Here is a 16,417-nt window from a genome sequence, read left to right on the forward strand (position 1 = left end):
ATGTTGCGACTCCAGATTTCCGAGGACAAGGCTCTTGATAGGAACGTGTGGAGGTCGAGCATTAGGATTGTAGGTTAGGGGGTAGTTCATAGTTTTTCCCTTTTTGTACCGGATAGTCTGATAACATTTTGCCTATGTCTGGTAGTGGTCTATGTTGTGTTCATACTATTTTGTTGTTTTGCATATGAATGTATTATTGCACTCCTTTTCACTTATTTGGTGTATTTTAAGATATTATTATTACTTCTCTTGCTTCTTTTGTTGTTACAGATCTCTTCTTTCGTTTCTTTTCTGAAATTATTATCTCTTCTGTTGAGCCGAGGGTCTCCCGGAAACAGCCTCTCTACCCTTCCGGGGTAGGGGTAAGGTCTGCGTACATCCTACCCTCCCTAGACCCCACTAGTGAGATTTTACTGGGTATATTGTTGTTGTTGTTGTACTTCCGTTGTCCCAAAAAAGATTGATTATAACAATCTGAGAAGTCAAATACTAGATTTTTTCTTAATATTTCTCTGAACATCTTTAAAAGAAGTCGAAATTAAGCTCTTGATTTCAAGAAATTCTTCTTCATGAAACACTACAGGACCAAACCAGAACATCAAATTATCAATCCTCTGTCGATGATGAAAATGCCATAAGCGCAACCACTACTGATTTCATAGTTGGACGCATTTGATGATCTTTCTCTGTACAAGCTTTAGCAAGCTGTGCCATCTGCGGCAGACAAGTGTTTTGATGCTTCAAAGAAACAAAGGGGAAAAAAAGGTGGAACATAGTGCAACAAAGGTGTAATTTGTACCTTGTGGATTGAATCAAAGGGGTAGTTATCGCCGAGTTTGGGGTCTATCAATCTGGAAATGCCTTCAATTGGATTTGGATGATTATGAGCTTCTTCAAACTAGGGAACAATCATCATTAGCTCATCAACTGGTGCAAAATTTTTATGATACCTTGAAGTAGACAAAGTAACACTAGCAAGAAGCATTAAATCCATGAAAAGGTCATCTCAGTGCCAATCGATAACATTCGGTAAAGAAATATGCAGAAGCAAATTACCAAAGCAACAAGGCTTCTTGCATCATCTACACCATCTTCCTTGACTACCGCTTCCTTGGATGAAATCAATTCATAAAGGACAACGCCAAAAGCATAGACATCTACTTTAGGTGTGATAATTCCTGAACGACCATACCTGCATATTTCAGCAATGGTTATTTGCTACCATCTATCTGTGATACATCACTAGTGGTATACCCAACTTGAGGGGGTTCAACTACACCCCCCACCCCACCCTTTTCATTGCATAAGTTCCCAGCAAGGGTAATTCATATATGTTGGAAATTTATTTGATGACCCTAACAAATCAAAGATACCATATATATATGAATCAAATCTCGACCTAATTCAGCTTCCTAACATTTTAGCTAAACCACTTCCAAAAAGAGATTGTTTGGAATACACCAATAATAAATGCCAACTCTGTTTCCCTAAAGACCACCTATTGTCATACTCGTTATCAAATAAACCAGGTCAGCAGCAGCTATTTCTGTGTTAAGACACATTTTGTACAATGAAAAAAACTTACTCTGGTGCCATGTACCCAAATGTACCCATAAAACGTGTAGGCAACGTTGAATTTCCATTTTCAACAAGTTTCGTCAAGCCAAAATCTCCAACCTGTGAGTATGTGATTTACCAATTAGGAGAGCAGTTGTTTCAATTTGTCAAAAAACAAAGATTAGAGGCCTTAATAAGACCTTTGCATGGAAGTTTTTGTTTATCAGAATATTTGCTGATTTAATATCACGATGAATGCAAACGGGGACACTGTGTTCATGTATATATTCAAGACCCCTGGCAGAATCTAATGCAATTTGCACCCTCGTTGACCATGGCAGTGTGTCCCTCCCTGGAAATAGAATTATCAAGTAATTAACAAATGCTTAAGCGTATAAACATCTGCAATGCAAATAAGAAGAAAAATATAAATAATTAACTATTCCATCACATCACTATAGCTCATAAAGTTCTCATACCATGTAAATGTTGGCTTAGATTACCATTGTCAATGTACTCATATACAAGGAAAAGATACCTTTCAACACAATATCCTATCAAGCACACCTGCATGCATTCAGTGACCAAAAAAATCAAACAAGTAAACTAATAAAGCATAATACAACATTAAACTTCCCTTCCAGATCAGTAAATGATATACATAAATTCAAGACTTCAAACTTCAAGTACAGAAGTAGTCAATCCCTCAAAATTTCTTAGGTCCACACACTATGTACAGAAACACATAATAGTAAAACATGAATCATCTCTTACAAGAGTTCTATTTATACTGTAATATGACAAACTAGCAGTTTTAAGAGTTCATTTATACTGAGAGTTAGAATGGTTAAAATTGAAAGGAACAGGAAGATGAGGGAAAATAAGTACAACACTTTAAGCTCTTTCTTTTCTTTCCTTAACATTTCTCTCTATCCGTTCAAACCGATCAACTGAACAAGCAAAGACTCTCTGTTATTTATTTGTGGCAGTGACATGGGAACATGTGAAGTGCCGTCCATAAATGTTAATGAAGTGAATTATAAACTAGCTTTTTATTTCAAAAATCAAACATGAATGCGATGATGTCAAGATGCTGTATCTTTTGTGAAATAACGAGAAAATATATGTGAGGCTAACCGTGCAAGATTTTACATTTAATCCTATTTGGATTGTACTTGTGCTCATCGAAAGAAGCTTCTAAAGGAAATCTTTACCTTATCCAGGATAAAAAAAAAAAAGGAAACCATAATTGACAGAGAAGATATTTATAATACCAGGTTCAGGTGATGAACGCGCGTCAAAATTTGCAGTTCAGCAAGAAATTCGGTTTTTGCTTGCCTTTTCATTTGCTTTATTGCTGTTATCTGTTAAATTTTCAGTATATGTTAGCAGAGACTTAGAGCATAAAAAACTAAATGCCCCATTGAATGGTGAATTGCCCACTTTCAAGTTACAGTTTTAAGCACAGTTCCATTTGTAAGCAGTAGTATTATCAGTTTATGTAATTAGAAATCCCTTAACACTTCTAACTAGATAACTAGCAATATCTTATTGTATAAAAATATTAAAGAATCTAACCAGAAGGTGTTCGGCAGTTGCTACCTTATCATATGCAGTTGCAGTATAGTGTTGGAAAAATAACCGTCATTAACATCCCCAAATTTTACTCTATAAGCTTGGACTTATAATTCTTCATAATTGTTAGCGGAAACACAAAAGAAAGAACACAAGATTTAACGTGGTTCGGATCAAAATAATCCTATGTCCACCAGAGAACAATTGCTTTTTTATTATTAATAAAGGAAGGGGAGAGTTCCCAATTACACTTAAGAGAATTTTTCTCTTAACTCTCTACTCACTACAATGTATTGTATTATTTTTGGGATGGTTTCTACAAATGAAGGAGTACATCTATTTATAGAGGTAAAGACCTCCTCTTGATGTCATTGGTGACATCAAACTACCTCCTCTTGATGTCATGGGTGACATCAAAGGAGGAAGCTTCCTCCTAGCATCCACACCAACTCTTCCAATTGGCATGCCATTATTGACTAAACATAAACCAACACCTTCAATCTCCACCTTGGTTTGCGTTTCGAGCGTGCGTGTGAACAACTCTGGCCAAAACTTCTAAGCTTACTGGGCAACCCCGTTGTAAGAAACAAGAAGAATCAAACCATTGTTGAACATACCACCTCCACCTAACAACTGTTCTCTTCGGAGTTGCATCAGTTGATGCACACCCCCGCCAAGTCCTTGCAGTGTGCAAACTTAGCGAGTGGGACTATCTTGGTCAACATATCTGCAGCATTATCGTCTGTGATAACCTTCACGACCTTGATAGTTCCCTCTTCAACAACATCTCGAATAAAATGAAATCTGACATCAATGTGTTTAGTGCGCTCATGAAATCTCTGATTTTTCATTAGATGAATAGCACTCTGACTATCACATCTAAGAGTTGATTCCAGCTGAACCAAACTCAATTCCGCTACTAAACCTTTCAACCAGATAGCTTCCTTCACCGCCTCCGCTGCTGCCATGTATTCTGCTTCTGTCGTAGACAAAGCGGCAATCGACTGCAGAGTCGACTTCCAACTAACGGCACTGCCAACGAGGGTAAAGATGTATCCAGTTGTGGACCTTCTTCTGTCAAGATCTCCTGCATAGTCAGAATCTACATAACCGAGAATTGAAATACCTCCACCACTTTTTCGAAAGGTCAGACCAACACCAGAAGCTCCTTTGAGATATCTCAATATCCACTTGACAGCTTCCCAATGCCTCTTTCCTGGGCTGGACATGTATCTACTTACCACACTTACAGATTGAGCAATATCTGGACGTGTGCATACCATAGCATACATAATGCTACCAACTGCACTGGCATAAGGAATCTTTGACATATGCTCCACCTCATCCTCGGACTGAGGCATTTGTAACTCTGAAAGTTTAAAATGAGGAGCTAATGGTGTACTTACAGGCTTGCACGTATGCATATTGAATCTCTTGAGAACCCTTTCAATATACCTCTTCTGAGAAAGATGTACAACACCGTCTTCTCTTGAAATCTCCATACCAAGGATTTTCTTTGCAGCTCCTAAATCCTTCATGTCAAATTCCTTACTCAACAGTTTCTTCAAAGCATTTATCTCTGTAATGTTGTTAGCAGCAATAAGCATATCATCAACATACAACAGTAAATAAATCATTGAGTTACCAGACATCTTCTTGTGATACACACAACTATCAAATGCACTCCTTGAGAATTCATGTGTAGTCATGAATGCATCAAACCTCTTGTACCACTGTCTAGGGGATTGCTTCAAACCATACAAAGACTTCTTTAGTTGGCATACGTGATCTTCTTTTCCCTCAGCTAGGAAACCTTCAGGTTGATCCATATAGATTGTCTCTTCTAGATCACCGTGTAAGAAAGCAGTTTTGACATCAAGCTGTTGAAGCTCCAAGTCAAATTGTGCAACCAATGCTAGTAGCACGCGAATTGAGCTATGCTTCACGACCGGAGAGAAAATCTCATTGTAGTCAATTCCCTCCTTTTGGCTGAAACCTTTTGCAACCAATCTCGCCTTGAACCTAGCATCTTCCACTTCAGGAATTCCCTCTTTCTTTCGGTAGACCCACTTGCATCCAACTGTCCTCTTCCCCTTTTATCTTTTCACTAAGACCCATGTCTGATTCTTGTGAAGAGACTCCATCTCTTCAGTCATGGCTAACCGCCATTGTACAACATCCTTGCAAGAAGTTGCTTCAATATACAAGGAGGGCTCCAGATCCTTAATCTCTTCTTGTGCAGCTACGAACGCATATGCAATCAAGTTTGCTTGATTTATAAGGCGTTCCGGTTCTCGTGTCTGCCTCTTCTCCCTCCCCTTCGCAATTGTGTATGGTTCATTGACAGCAAGTTCTTCAACGCCTACATCTTCTGACTCATCTTTAACCTGAGTCTCTTGATCCTTTTCCTTGGCAAGCTCCACCGGAAGCTCCACCTGCTCGTTGTTCTTGTTTCCTGAAAACTCCACGGAAACTTTACGGGGATCAAGTATAGAGGATTCATCGAAGGTGACATCTCTACTAACTATAAATTTGAGTAAAGACAAACACCAAAGTTTGTACCCTTTTACTCCATCCACATACCCTACGAATATGGCCTTCTTAGCCCTTGGTTCAAGCTTTCCTTCATTAACGTGATAATAAGCTGGACACCCAAATACTCGTAAGTATGAATAGTTAGAGGGTTCACCTGACCATACCTCATTCGGAGTCTTAAAGTCAATTGCCGATGCTGGAGATCGATTGACAATATGAGCAGCAGTGTGAACTGCTTCAGCCCAAAATACTTTGGACATTTTGGCTTGTAGGAGCATACAACGAGCCTTTTCAAGAAGAGTTCTGTTCATTCTCTCGGCAACTCCATTCTGCTGTGGGGTATGCCTGACAGTCCTATGTCTTGAGATCCCATGAACCTTGCAGAATTCATTAAACTCTTCATTGCAAAACTCCAAGCCATTGTCTGTGCGAAGATACTTGATTTTCCGCTCCATTTGATTTTCAACCAAAATCTTCCACTCTTTAAATGCTTCAAAAGCATCACTTTTTGCCTTCAAAAAATGCACCCAAACCTTTCGTGAGAAATCATCAATAAAAGTGAGAAGATACCTCTTTTTGCCCTTCGATGGAAGTTTAGAGGGACCCCATAAATCTGAATGGATGTAGTCTAGCACTCCTCTTGTCTTGTGTTTGCCAGTACTGAAGCTAACCTTCATCTGTTTCCCTAGAACGCAGTGTTCACAGAAGTCAAGTATGTTGATCTTCTCACCTTCCAAAAGGTTACGATTGCTCAACATCTCCAGTCCACGTGCGCTCATATGACCCAGTCTCATGTGCCATAGTCTTGCCTTGTCATCATTAGATAACTGCACTGTAGATGCATTTGCAGAGCCAACAATGGTGCTTCCGGCCAATGTGTAAAGGCCGTTCTCCAGCTTGCCTTTCAGCATGACTAAAGAACCTTTAGTCACCTTCATAGTTCCTGCTTCGCTCATGTACCTGTAGCCTTGTTCATCCAGAGTACCCAAGGAGATCAAATTCTTCTTCAGATCAGGAACATGACGGACTTGTGTAATAGTCCTCACGATTCCATCATGGCAGCGAACCCGAACTGAGCCAATGCCAACTATTGCACAAGTTGCATTATTGCCCATTACTACGGTTCCTCCACTTTTCTCGTAGCTGCTAAACCAGTCTTTTCGGAACGTCATATGCAGAGTACAAGCAGAGTCTAACACCCATTTGTTTTCATAACTACTATTATTATTACACGATGTTGTTAGTACATAATCATTATCAAAATTATGTACCTGTTCAACTGTAGATGCACTCGCCTTTTCCTTGGACTTTGACATTGGGCAATCTCGTTCAAAGTGCCCCTTCTTGCCACAACCCCAACACTCTGTATTCTTCTTGTTCACACGAGACTTTGATCTGTGCTTTGATTTGCTCTTTCCCTGTTGGCTAGTCCGGCCTCTTACAAAGAGCCCACTTGCCTGGTCATCTCTATCTCCTTCAATGTGCCTCCGCACATCACTAGAGTTAAGTGCCTTCCCCACTTGCTCAAGCTTGATAGGCTCCTTGCTTTACATCATTGAATTCTCAATATCACGATATCCTGAAGCCAATGAAAATAGCAAAGCACATGTAAGCGTCTCCTCCTCCTTTTTAATTCCTGCAATCTGTAAGTCCATGACAAGTTTATTGAACGTATCTAAATGATCTTGTAACAAAGTACCTGACCCCATCTTAAATGTGTGAAGACGCTGTTGTAACAACATCCTTGTTGTCACTGATCGGTCTTGTTATAGCTCTTCTAGCTTTTCCCATAACTGTTTGGTCGTCTCTTCGGTACCTGTACTTACTTCACAAAGCACGTTAGGTGCAAGGGATAGTTGGATTGCACTCAATGCATCCCCTTCAATCTTCTCCTTGTCGGGAGCTGATATATCCTTAGGATACTTTCTGTCAATAGCATGGATTGAACCTTCCCTCCGCAGTAACGCCATCATCTGGATTTTCCAGATATTGAAGTTGTTGCGTCCACTGAATCTATCAATTTCAAACTTTATGGAACTCATCTTTGCTTGTTCTTCCTCCTTGGATCGTTAAAGAATCTTGTTGCTCTGATACCATTTGTTAGCGGAAACGTAAAAAAAAAGAACACAAGATTTAACGTGGTTCGGATCAAAATAATCCTATGTCCACCAGAGAACAATTGCCTTTTTATTATTAACAAAGGAAGGGGAGAGTTCCCAATTACACTTAAGAGAATTTCTCTCTTAACTCTCTACTCACTACAATATATTGTATTATTTTTTGGGATGGTTTCTACAAATGAAGGAGTGCATCTATTTATAGAGGTAAATACCTCCTCTTGATGTCATTGATGACATCAAACTACCTCCTCTTGATGTCATGGGTGACATCAAAGGAGGAAGCTTCCTCCTAGCATCCACACCAACTCTTTCCACCAACTCTTCCAATTGACATGTCATTATTGACTAAACATAAACCAACACTTTCAATAATAATCATAGCTTTTATAAATTATGCTACTCTAGGTTTATCAAACTTCTCATTATTCCTCCAAAGGTATCCTAAATTCCAGGACTCAGATTTTTTGTTCTACTTATTGAATTCATAATAGAAGTCTTCTGAAATACATGGAATAAGAAAGAAAATAAAGTAGCAGCTGACTTGCTACCTATAGGGGAAAGGGAGGGTCCGTTCTTCCCTCAGTACAGTCCATCTTATTGAAATTGGAATGAACAAAAACAAATAAGTTTTAGCTAACACGATAAAAAGAAAGACAGGTGTTCCAAGACTTTACCTCTTTTATTTATGCCAAATAGCTAGGAACAAACATGTACGAGATAGAAATAGTTCAACTTCCAGAGTAGACAGGCAGACATATTTTTACAGTTATTGGAAGAAAAAAAGTTTGAATTGCAGACCTTGCCTCTCAGCTCAGCGTAATAAATAGCTCCAACGCCACCTTCTCCAATCTTATTAGAAATGCTAAAGCCATTAGTCGACTCAGCAAGTTCTTTGTATGAGAACTCAACAGATTTATCCACAGCTATGCCCAAAAGGCCTGCCAAGGCACCATCAGAAAGGTCACTGCCTTAGTCCCCTCAGGCCTTACTCAGAAGAAATGTTTATATCAAACTTGTGAAGCGACTATCACCCCCTATTTAGATTTGTTTACTACAGTATATCAGGTAAATCTTGGGTGTCTAGGCTACTTGAATTAGACAATTTGTTAATAGGGAATAATAACAACCCAAGATGTCCATGCAGTGTTTTGCTTAGAGCAATAAAATTATCACACCCCAAAGGTAATCATAAAGGGACATTGATTTTAACACTTCCAATTCACTACTGATATTGATTCGTGTGAAAAAACAGTAGGCACACACTAGAGGAAGCAAGACACCAGAACCTTTGGAAGAATTTATGTTGCGAAAATGTTTTTGTTAATCTAGAGAATTACCCTGACCAGATGGATGTGATTGATCAGCAGATGCTGAGATGTGTGGTACAACCTTTTGTGCCTTCTTTCTATAAATTCCCACGTAAATGATGCCTATGAGTAATGTAACTCCAGCCAGTGATGCTACTGCCATTCCAGCAATAAATTTACCTGATGAACCTGATCATACACTCGGTACAGAATAATCAATAAGCTGGGATAGCATGAATAATTCCATCACTGACTAGGTTTGGGTGAAAGAAGAGGGCAGTCACCTTTGCTGCAAAGTCAGGGGAAACATGGATGACCATAATGTTAATAATATACAAGTATGAGTCATGATATAATGTTCAATCTATTACCACCTCAAGTCTGAAAAAGATACCTGGTTGGCATAGGTGGATATTTCCCAAGTTTATCTGCATAAAACAAGGAACCATGGCCAGAATATTTTCCACCAATTAAAAAAAGTATGACAACAGAAGTAAACATTTTACCAAACCCCAAATATCAGGTATATAACTTAAGCTATGTCAGGTCAAAATCCACAATGCAAAGTTGCGACAATCGACCTCAGAATACTACTTCCTTTCAGCAAATGCAGGGAGATCAGAAAATCAATCAATATCTCATCAGTTGACAATAGTGAGGACATTTGAAGCATCAGAGGTTCAAAATGACTTCCCTTCTGCCATTAGGGAAAACAAGTTCCATAAGTGACATTCCACGCTGATTATCTCATACCTACACCCATCCCCACCCCACCTCAACCCTTACGCACCCATCTCGACCCTCTTAACCCCACACCAAACCTCGCTGGCCTCCACTCCTATCCACCCCACCCCTTCAGCCCTACCCCCTCACCACGCCCCCACCAGAAAATAAGTAAGAAAATCACTACTTCATACCAAACACACCTTATATGTCACTACACGAGCTTTAGAGAATCTAATTAGTTTTCCAGAACCCTTAATTCATATTAAAAACAAATTTTTGGAGCAAAAATGTGCCGAAACTGAGTGGAACAAATATAGATGATCCAAATAGTCGACTCCAAGATAGCAACATAAATATCTTCTTTGGTGTTGTTTTTATCATGTTTGAACTCACCTCTGCCTGGAATGTAGAGCAGCCCAGTGCCAGCACTGAAATTCACCGCTGGATTGTACATTTGGATCAATTCAGAGCTTGTATCGGTAGCCAACGCGATCGACTCCAGACTTTCCCCTGGCCTCATTGGATATGTGATGAACAACCCATAATCCTCAGATACATCTTTGTTCCCGCACGAGCAATTCACTATCACGTTCAACGTTACATTATTATCCGGGATATTATTATACGGATAACTGTTAACCCTCATCAACCACTCCTCAGTTACCAAATCGGAATACTCCGCCGCTACGCTACCATAAGTATCCCCAGAGCGGAGATTGTAGGGAAAAACATGTCCCAAGTAGTCGCCATTATTAAGGCAGTCACAACGGAAGGGTATTTTAATCTTAATTATGATCTCGGCTTCAGCCTGAGTAAGCGGAATTACGAAACTAGGGTTGTAGCTAAGAATTTCAGGGACAGATACGTTGGGGAATAACCGGCGGGATACGTCGGACACAAATTCGTCATAATAACCACGATGAAGAGAGTATGAAGCTAAAGCTAAGGCACAGCCCTCTGTGCACCTGGAATCAGCTACTACTGCATAATAATAATGAACTGGAAAAAAGTAGTAAATCACAAATAGGATTATCGTTATCCTTTGGAAAAGATACATTCCTGGAAAATAACACTAGTCGATCAGTCCATAATTATTAGGCTAAATAAAAGGAGGAAGAACGACCAACGATAGGAAGTTTACAGGAAAGTGGACATTGCTTCCACGGTTGAAACTTGAAAGTCAAACAGTGACAAACGGCAAATTCTAGCGCCAAGAATTAAACAATTCTATAATTAGTGCAGAATCAGTCTACTCTTAACAATAACACATTGCAGTCAGACCTGTGATATATGTAACAACATAGCTGTTGAAAACACTTCACTATAAAAGTTAAAACTTTTCCGGAACCAATTTTCATGATATGTTATAATATATGTTCTCTATAACAACAATTCGCAAGACTGTTATAGAGAGGGTTGACTGTATTTAAACATGTCGAAAGTTCATAATATTGAAACCCTTGTACATAATTAGACAGTATTGCTGGATGTTAAATTGAGAAAAAAAAAAAGAATCTACCTTTGAAGTTTCTATATTGATGAATTTAAAAGCATTTGAAGTGAAGATATGTGACATTTTCTAACAGATATGCTGTTTTAGCATATGCATTGACTTTCCTTAAAAGCCAGTAGCTATCTTATATGCATCGACTTTCCTTAAAAGCCAGTAGCTGAACCTATGCATTAATTTATCTTTGTCTATGTGAAAATCTACGATGAGGCGTTGCTTACATCATTTTCGCCAAAAACGTGTTTGATAAATGACAGACACGCCTTAGAAAATGTACAAGAGATAACCATGAGACTTAGAAATGAAAGCAAACGTGTCAGCAGAACATATTAATTTTACTTCAAATAATAAATAAACATGGTCTAGTTATTAATTTTACTTCAAATAATAAATAAACAAGGTGATGGGGGTGCTCCATATTGTAACGACCTCAAATTCACACGCCGCGATGACACCTAATCCTACCCGCTAGGTACAGAGGCGAATCTAGTATTTTTATAACATGGGTGCACCACTAGAAACAACAATATCCTCTACTTGCGACAAGGTGGGTCTGTCATTTGTCAAACACGGTAATAGGGGCCACACCCACCTTGTCGTAAATAACCTCATTTCTAATCCTATGATATCTAACATGGTGTGCCCGCACATCCATCTCAATATCCTCATCTCTGCTACCTTCATCTTCTGGACATGAGCGATATTGACTAGCCAACACTCAGTCCTATACAACATCGTTGGTCTGATTACCACTCTATAGAACTTATCCTTAAGTCTCGGTGGCACTTTCTTGTCACACAAAATACCGGAAATGAGTCTCCATTTCATCTATCCCGCCCCAATACGATGTGTGACATCTTCATCAATCTCCCCATCCCTCTGAATAATAGACCCAAGGTACTTAAAACTCCCTCTCCTAGGATGACCTGATAGTCCAGCCTCACCTCCTCTTCCCCTCCTTGAAACGTGCCACTGAACTTACACTCCAAGTATTCTGTCTTGTTCTCGCTCAACTTGAAAACTTTAAATTCCAGGGTCTACCTCCATACCTCTAACTGCGCGTTCACCCCGTCTCACGTCTCATCAATCAATACAATATCATCTACAAATAGCATACACTACGACACCTCTCCTTGGAAGTGGCGTGTCAATACGTCCATCACTAGAGTAAACAAAAATAGGCTAAGTGCCGATCCCTGATACAACCCGATCATAATCGGAAAATGGTCTGAGTCCCCACCCACCGTCCTCACTCGGGTCTTTACTCCATCATACACGTCCTTAATCAACCTAACGTAGGCAACAGGTACACTTCTAGCCTCCAAACATCTCCACAAAACCTTCCTCGGAACTTTATCGTACGTCTTTTTTAAGTCGACGAACATCATATGCAAGTCCTTATTTCTCTCCCTATACTGCTCCATCAATCTCTTAACAAGGTGGATGACTTTTGTAGTCGAACACCCCGGCATAAACCCAAACTGGTTCTTGAAAATAAAAACACTCCTTCTCACCCTTAGCTCTACCACTCTCTCCCAGACTTTCATAGTATTGCTAAGCAGCTTGATACCCCGATAGTTATTGCAATTTTGGATATCACCCTTGTTCTTGTATAAAGGAACCATCATGCTCCACCTTCACTCTTCGAGCATCTTCTTAGTTCTAAAAATGACACTAAATAACCTAGTGAGTTGCTCCAAGCCTGCCTTGCCCGCACTCTTCCAAAACTCCATCGGGATTTCATCTGGCCCGTTCAATTTGCCTCTGCTCATCTTACGCATAGCCTCCTCAACTTCATCAACTCTAATCCGCCTACAATACCCAAAGTCACAGCGACTCCCGAAGAGTTCCAAATAACCCAATACAATGCTCATGTCCCCCTCCTTGTTCAAGAGACTATGGAAGTAGGTCTGTTATCTCCAATAGATAAGCCCCTCATCCTACAAAACTCTACCTTCTTCTTCCTTGATGTACTTCACTTGGTACAAGCCACGCGCCTTGGCTAACTTGAACAACCTTTTATCCCCACCCCGACCCTCGAGTTCCTCATACAAACCACTAAAAGTTGTAGTCTTGGCCGCCGTAACTTCTAGTTTTGCCTCTTTCTTAGCCAACTTATAAAGCTCCCTATTCGCCCTCTTCTCCTCAACGTCTACACTTTTCACTAGCTTCAGATACGCTGTTTTCTTGGTTTTCACTTTTCCTTGCACCTCTCCATTCCACCACCAGTCTCTTTTGTGACTACCAGAGTAACCCTTTGAGACCCCTAATACCTCTATCGCGACTTCTCTAATGCACTGCGCAGTCGTGGTCCACATAGCTCTTGCATCCCCACTACTCCTCAAAGCCCCCATAGTCACCAGCTTGACCCCCAACTCCTGCGCTTTAGCTTCCGTCAAGGCTCCCCACTTTATCCTATGTTGTCTTTACATCGCCCTCTTCCTCCTCTTCCTCATGATCTCAAGGTCTATGACTAAGAGCCTATAAAGGGTCGAGAGGTTCTCACTCGGGATAACCTTGCAATCCATGCAAAGACCTCTATCGGACTCATTGCAGAGTAAATAATCAATCTGAGTCTCGGCCACCGAACTCTGGAAGGTGACCAAGTGCTCCATCTTCTTCGAAAAACTCGAGTTTGCTATCACCAAATCAAATGCTCTAGCAAAGTCCAACAGAGACGTTCCTCCTCCGTTTCTATATCCAAAACCAAAGCTACCATGCATATCATTATACCACCAGACGTCGCTCCATTGTGGCCGTTGAAATATCCTCCTATGAAAAGCTTCTCGGTATATAAGATACCACGCACCATCTCATCCAAATTCTCCCAGAAACGCCTCTTGACTTCCTCATTCAAGCCTGCTTGGGGTGTGTACGCACTGATTATGTTCAAAGTAAAACCTTCAACAACTAGCTTAATAGTCATCAGCCTGTCATTCCCTCTCCTAACCTCCATCACTAGTTCACGGAGGTCCTTATCAACCAAGATACCTACCCTATTCCTGCCCCCACCTTCCTAGAATACCAAAGTTTGAAACTGCCCACATCCCGCGCCTTATCTCCTACCCACCTAGTCTTTTGTGCACAAGCTATATTAATCTTCCTTTTCTCAAGAATCTTCACTAACTCTATAGATTTTCCAATCAAAGTTCCTATCTTCCAAGACGCCACTCTCAGCTACTAGTTCCCTTAGCCCTCTTACCCCCTTACCCCCTCCCCCGCGCTGATACCCCCGAGGACAAGACCTTACCTACCATCATTCACCAAAGCCACTATAATCTATGAGTCACTACGCAAGCACTATCCCGAAAACAAGCGACAAAAATAAAATGAATTACCAAAATATAATCTGCCACTAAAGGTCGCAAAACATGTGAAGAAATAAAATAAAGGAACTAATGAGAACTATAATCTACAACTAAAGGTCAAAAAACAGGTGAGAAAATACAGTACAAGAGCTAAAGGGGGCTATAATCTACAATTAAAAATCACAAAGAAAATGTGCATAACTATAATGCAAAGCTATCACTAATGCAATTAATTTAACAATGCTAGGGCAAATACTAACTAAAGATTCAAGAACAAAATAGGGGCAGTGAGATACAATTACCCTAAAATATCAAGGCAAGAGAGGAACAATAGAATATAGATTGCAGCCCTTGAAATTAACGGAAATCTGGCCGTGATAGATTGCGACGAGTTGGAGGAACAATGTCGTTGTTTGAAATTGGTGGACCTAAAATCAGTCGGATTTTTTTGGATATGTATTAGGTTTCGATTTGTTTAACCACTCAACCCAAATGTTCCATATATACTCTTTGAAAATCTTCCATACACCTCGTCGGAAAGGTCACCGAAAAATCGATAAATCTCTAGAAGAAATAACAAACTTTGCCGGAAAATTAATATTGTAATTCCAAGAACCCTGATTTGATTCTCAAGAAACACAAAAGTAAAAGAGAAATTAAACTGAAATGCAGATGCAGAGAGAGAAGAAAAATTCAATTTATTATCTGCTATAAGATCTTTATTTGACTGCTGTTGGAATACAATTAGTTCTTGGGCTGCAAAGACGATGGAATAAGGGAACTGCAAAGACAATGGGCACCCGGGGGTGGGGTGGACGGAAAAGAACCCTCGTCCCTAGTCCTCTAGGTAAATAACTCAACATTAAACTAAGTACACCATTTAGCCTCTTTGGAGCATGGGTGCCAACAGATAATACTAGACTAATTCTAAAAAATATGTACATAAAATACCTAGTTTGACGGAAAGACCATGGGTTCTTGTGCTCCATATTTTTGCCTATAAATCCACCCCTGGCTAGGTAAGCCAACAATCACATAATATCAATGAAATGGAATAACATGGTTTAATAACTCAACAGCGGAAGAATATCATAAAAATATCGGAGAATAAAGCAAAAATGCTACTACAACTAACCTCAAAATATGGTGTCAATGAGTACACGCACTATGAAATAACAAGGTACAAGCAAAATACTCCAATTAAACTGTATAAATATAAGAACAGTAAAGATAAAAGTAACAGGAAGAGAACTTCAAGGACTGCAAACAATATGACAGCTACATCGTAGTCTCCCAAAGCTGGCACAAATCAAGCCTGAAAATCACCTCGACCAGATGTACCTGGATCTGCACATGAAATGAAGAGTGTAGTATGAGTCCAATAGATCCAATGTACTCAATAAGTAATAACACTAATCTTGGGCTGAAAGCAGTGACGAGCTCAGAACAACAATCGAATGCCAATACCAAAAACCAATAACAGTTCAGAATATAAAGGATAAACCGTAGAAATATTAGCATGAGAAAAGTACATGTCTATGCGTACATGTCAGGTATACATGTCAATCAAAAGTATCACAATGGATCCATCAAGAATATTTACACATAGCACTGTACGAGCGCCTGACATAACTGCTCATCATTAAGCACATATGTGGAATATTATGCTTGCGCCCACTGCTGGCATGTCAGACTCCGGAGGGGCGGATCCTGGCCAAGTGCTAATTATAATTATTTAGCCCAATAATGAGGCTCGGTACACGCATCGCCCCAAAACAA

At 39.8% G+C, this 16,417-nt stretch overlaps 2 protein-coding genes across 2 annotated transcripts; both read right to left on the reverse strand.

The window, feature by feature from the left end:
• Positions 1–475: 475 nt before the first annotated feature.
• On the reverse strand, positions 476–11,441 carry LOC104213488 (lysM domain receptor-like kinase 3). Its single transcript, XM_070168593.1, has 12 exons — positions 10,214–11,441; positions 9,489–9,522; positions 9,379–9,383; positions 9,125–9,283; positions 8,586–8,725; positions 2,832–2,921; positions 2,037–2,124; positions 1,758–1,909; positions 1,586–1,677; positions 1,057–1,192; positions 800–898; positions 476–714 (listed from the first exon to the last, which is right to left on the reverse strand). Exons 1-12 carry the CDS (start codon positions 10,875–10,877, stop codon positions 607–609), a joined length of 1,767 nt encoding a protein of 588 aa, XP_070024694.1. The 5' UTR covers positions 10,878–11,441; the 3' UTR covers positions 476–606.
• A 1,829-nt stretch (positions 11,442–13,270) lies between these two features.
• On the reverse strand, positions 13,271–13,684 carry LOC138875493 (uncharacterized). The gene has a single exon (XM_070154327.1). It carries the CDS (start codon positions 13,682–13,684, stop codon positions 13,271–13,273), a length of 414 nt encoding a protein of 137 aa, XP_070010428.1.
• Positions 13,685–16,417: the final 2,733 nt, after the last annotated feature.

Source organism: Nicotiana sylvestris, chromosome 1 (genome assembly GCF_000393655.2).
Source record: "Nicotiana sylvestris chromosome 1, ASM39365v2, whole genome shotgun sequence".
NCBI lineage: Eukaryota > Viridiplantae > Streptophyta > Magnoliopsida > Solanales > Solanaceae > Nicotiana > Nicotiana sylvestris.